At 32.7% G+C, this 5,124-nt stretch overlaps 1 protein-coding gene across 1 annotated transcript; it reads right to left on the reverse strand.

Moving 5' to 3' along the window:
• Nucleotides 1-2,641: 2,641 nt before the first annotated feature.
• LOC119664229 (histone H2A) lies at nucleotides 2,642-3,096 on the reverse strand. Its single transcript, XM_038073756.1, has one exon. The coding sequence runs from the start codon at nucleotides 3,038-3,040 to the stop codon at nucleotides 2,666-2,668; it is 375 nt and encodes a 124-aa protein (XP_037929684.1). The 5' UTR covers nucleotides 3,041-3,096; the 3' UTR covers nucleotides 2,642-2,665.
• Nucleotides 3,097-5,124: the final 2,028 nt, after the last annotated feature.

The following is a 5,124-nucleotide window of genomic DNA, read 5'->3' on the forward strand; positions in this document are numbered from 1 at the left end:
AAAATTTTAAAGCACTAATAGAAATAATTATAAATAAATATATTGTATTTTAATTAGAATATAAGATTATCACTTTTAATTATATCAAATAGTGTCTATTTGAGATTAGATATCCATCCATAATGTTAACATGTTACATTGAATTCGTTTACTTTAAAATATGTTTTAAGATTTTCTATACGTATTATTTTTAAAATTTTATTACAAGTTTTAAATAATTTTTAATCATGTGAAAAATTATTATATATAAACGTTATTAATAACATATCAGCAATTAAATTTATAGTTTTCAATATCATTCGAATATAACAACTGTACGTATCCTACTTAATAGAATTCATAAAAAAAAATTATATCTACATACATGATTAAAAATATATAAGAATGAAATCATTTTACTTTTTCTTTTATAATTATAATTTAATCATTTAACTTTGACTATTATAAGTATTTTATTAAATATGTATATTTAAAAAAAATGTTCTTTTTATTACTTTATAATTAAAATAAAATTAAAATTAGATGTGCGTATTCTAACATTTTTATAAGGAGTGATATACGACATAAAATGTTAAAATTTAAGATGAATTTTTTTATAAACTAACATGGATATGGATAACATTTAAATAGATACTGAAGTATATATATAAACTTGCGGCTGCAATCTTCCATAGTCATTCCTAAGAGCTAGTTTTAGTAGGTTCAAGACTCACACAGTGGCTTCGGATGTTTTCCATCTACTGCCATAAATCTTTTATAAAATATAGAATATTTTATAAAACTAATTCAGATACAAATTTTAAAAACTCTACCTTTAAATAATTTATCTATAATAATAAATATTACAATACCAAAATATTGAAATAGTAACTATGATAATAATAGTAAACATTTAGGCCGTGTGCGAGTTCGAGTATATTTAGGGGAAATAGTCAATTATGTCGGTATGGCAGCGATTGTTGGTACATACCAGAATTTCTAATGAGATAAATTAGGTGTTACCATTTTGAAAATTTTATAAGATGTTTAGTAAATAAATAAATAAATTTTAAAACTTTTAAAAGAAAAATAATTATTTTTTATATGTTTCCTTCTTTATATTATGAATATTAATGTTTTTTAATAATTGTATCACATTTATTTAATAATAAATACAAATATTTGGCACAAAATTATTAGTTTCTTGATTTCAAAAAGGTAATTATGAAACTTTATGCTATTGACCTGGCAACGTTATTTGTTTTGTACATTTTTATTAGTAACAAATATAATATTAATATTATTGTAACTTAGATTATACTACCTGCGAAGATTTATGTATCTATTTACTGATACGCGAATCTATGATAAATATTAAAAAATTCTTAATAATATAAAGGGTTAGGCGATTGAAGTGTTACAAATTACACAGAGATATGTTTGTCAAACTGATATTGCCAACTACGTCAAATTCATATGAATGACAGCTATTTATATTGTTTACAAGTTACCACAAGCATTTGCGTCTAAGTTTTATAGAACTAATATTATTCGAAATGGAATTAAAAAATAAGTGTGATTGCATTATATTTGGTTGGAAAATTACAACTAGCTATTGTGCTTGAGCTCAAATATCTCAATGTGAATAAAATGTTTGTGTATCGTACCTTAAATCGTTATAATAGCTCAGGCAGAGTCACCAAATGCTATAGTGGTGGACGAAAAAAAACAGCAACATTGCCTAAAATGGTTCGGAAAGTGAAGGCTCGACTTAAACGAAATCCACGTCGTAGTACTAATCAAATGGCCAAAGAACCGATAATATCTGAACGAAGCATCTGACGCATTTTCCAAAATAAGCTCAAGGTAAAGCTTTAAAAGTTCCAAGGCACAAGATCTTGCACCAAAGCAACAAAAAGTTAAACTCGAATGAGCAAAGGAGTTGTTACGCTGGGCCAATTTGGAGAGCAAGTTGAGAACTAAAAAATAAGCCAGTTTCGATACGCTGAAGAAAGCTTTTATTCAGGAATAGGCCAAAATACTGGAAGATCACAGCCATAGTCAAGACAAAAGGTGGCCACATCAAGCTAGAGTGAATGGATTGTGAAATTTTAATTATTTTCACAAATTTTTGTAATTTGAATCAATAAAAAAATAATGTGATCGCTTGAATAGGTAACACTTCAATTATCTAACCCTGAATAATAAACTTGCATTCTTAAAAAATAGTGGCACAGCGAACCTGATTTCTAGGAAGTCAATTGGAACGCATACATACTCGTATGTATAAAAACTGGTTGATACCTGCTGCCCAAAAACAAAAAAAAAAATTATTACTATGTAGCAAAACGCAGTGTTAAGTTATACACTAACAATGCTATGTATTTTATCTGTTATGTAGGCTGATTTACAATTTTCGAAGATTTCGATTTCATGAAGGTCTTCCAGGAATGTAACGGAACAGAAGGGCGAGGCAAGAAATGATTGATTGTTAAGTGTTTTAAAGTATGGCTTGTGTAAGTTAGTAGGGTAGGTATGATAGTATGTACAATATTTATATCAATTGATTTAATGAAATACATTTTCTTTAATAAAATAAATTTTGTCGTCCTGAAAAGGACGGATTAATTGATAGTTAATTCTCCACGTATATGTATTCGTATTTTAATAAATAAAATAAAATAATTTAAGCCTTCTTTTCTGTTTTCTTTGGCAAAAGTACAGCCTGAATGTTTGGTAGTACACCACCTTGTGCAATTGTAACACCAGACAATAATTTGTTCAATTCTTCATCATTACGTATGGCCAACTGTAAATGACGAGGAATGATTCTTGTCTTCTTATTATCGCGTGCTGCATTGCCAGCCAATTCAAGAACTTCAGCAGCCAAATATTCCATAACGGCAGCTAAGTAGACTGGAGCACCTGCACCAACGCGTTCAGCATAATTGCCTTTACGCAATAATCGATGAATACGACCAACTGGAAATTGTAATCCAGCACGATTTGATCGTGACTTTGCCTTGCCTTTAACTTTACCACCTTTACCACGACCAGACATAGTTGAGTTGAGTTTCTAGTAGTTGAGATTTATAAAAATTGGATCTATTTTTTTTTAATGATGCCGACAAATTATCTCATATACTTTTTCTAAACGCAATTTAAAATAAAAAATTGCTTTAAACTTTCGTTTGAAAAATGTTTATATAGAAACGGAAATTGCTCCAAATCGACGATTGGACGATTGGACGATTGAAAGAAAAAAGGATTGAAAAAAAATAGATCCAATTTTTATAAATCTCAACTACTAGAAACTCAACTCAACTATTTCAAGTTACATTAGCGCAACTTTTCAAGAATTCAAATACCCAAGTACTCAAGTCTCAAGTGCTCAAGCACTCAAGCTCTCAAGTACTTTAGACTCAAGTATTCAAGCACTCAAGTTCCAAATACTTGGTATAAAATACCACCAATACTACAGTTTGACTATCATTGGTCAAGTAACAGTTTGAGAGTCACTTGTGACTTTCAAACTGTTGGTGCAAAATCGATTTTCCAGTGACTGTCAAACTGTTCAGTGAGTTTCAAACTGTTCAGTGTTTTTTAAACTGTGCATTGACAGTTTGAAAGGCACATCTGTAATTAGCAATTTGATGGAAATGGCAAATAATGAAGTTATTCCAGTGCCCCCAAGCATTTCCCAAGATCATTGCACTCCAAATCCAGTCCGCACTGAGGAATTCATTGAACTAAAAAAGTTCAATGAGCTTCTACAGGAGAATTACTCAAAACTGCTTCAACAATTTCAAACACTTCAAGAGCGGTGTTCCAAATTGGAGAACCAGCTAAGCGCCCAAAGCGCTACATTAGTGGCCAAGCTCGCCCGTTCTAATAAAAGGAAAAAGGTGTCTCCGCCATCCCTTCCTAGTTCCCCTCGCGTTTCAGCAGGCCCAAGTGAGGATGAAATGGAAATTGCCTCCACAGCTAACGACGAGGAGATAGTTCTCCCCCCGGAGGGCTCCAGCTCTCCAGACTCGGAGTGCGACCAAGATTTTAATGATGGTTATATTGACGTAAAATCCAAACGCCAAATTAAACAACTAAAACAACAACAACAAGTCGCAATTCAACAGCAGCAACCCAAACAGTCACAACAACAATATCATCAGCAGCATCAACAGACTATTCAGCAGTCGAACGATCAAGTCATACATCAACAACAGCATCCGAAATCTCAGCAAGATGAACAGCTTCAAAATGATGCAGGTAAGACGGTTGACAAGAAAATCCCAAAAGTAGTACCAATCACCTTACGTGAATCCAACAAATGGAACACAATCCGTAAGGAACTTGAAGTTCGTAAAATTAAATACTCAGAAGCCAAATCAGTCTATCTGGGCATTCAAATCACTCCCGAGACCATTGAGGACCATAGAAACATGACACGATTTTTCAACAATAACCATACACAATACCACACGCATTTCCTCTCTGAAGAAAAAAATTTAAATATAATTATAAAGGGCCTAGAAGGATTAAGTCCGTCAGAGATCCAAGAAGATTTGGAACTCCAAGGATACAATATCCTGGAATGCCACTATCTACGAACCAGGCAAAATAATAATAAACTCATAAAAATACGTTTGCCAAAGGATCAATCAAACATTTTTAACCTCAGTGCCATCTGCCACTTGAGAGTTACTATTGAAGCTCAGCGCCCGCTGAAGGGCCCTCCTCAATGCCACAATTGTCAGCAATTCGGTCATGTGGCGACCAATTGCAAAGCTATCCCCAAGTGCGTCAAATGCGATAGCTCGCACCATCATTCACAATGCAAAAAACCTAAAGAGGCCACGCCAAAATGCGTTAACTGTAAAGGAGACCATCCAGCCAGCTATGGGGGTTGTCCTCAAAATCCTCGCAACTTCTCCAAGAAGATCACAATCAAGGAACAAGTCCACCTGCCCAACAATATAAACACAAAGGTGACACCTGCGGCTTCATACGCAAGCATTGCCAAGCCCAAAGTTTCTTCACAACAAAAAACTTCAAACCCTATTCTCCCAGCTGCTCAATTCGAGAAATTTTTTGCTAATATGCAAGAACAATTCAATTATATGATGCAAAACATGATCCAGTATATGG

This window comes from Teleopsis dalmanni, unplaced genomic scaffold (assembly GCF_002237135.1).
Source record: "Teleopsis dalmanni isolate 2A unplaced genomic scaffold, ASM223713v2 unscaffolded_contig_1643, whole genome shotgun sequence".
NCBI lineage: Eukaryota > Metazoa > Arthropoda > Insecta > Diptera > Diopsidae > Teleopsis > Teleopsis dalmanni.

What these genes read in the sequence shown, in the direction of transcription:
- LOC119664229 (XM_038073756.1), bottom strand. Translation starts at nt 3,040, where the DNA reads ATGTCTGGTCGTGGTAAAGGTGGTAAAGTTAAAGGCAAGGCAAAGTCA.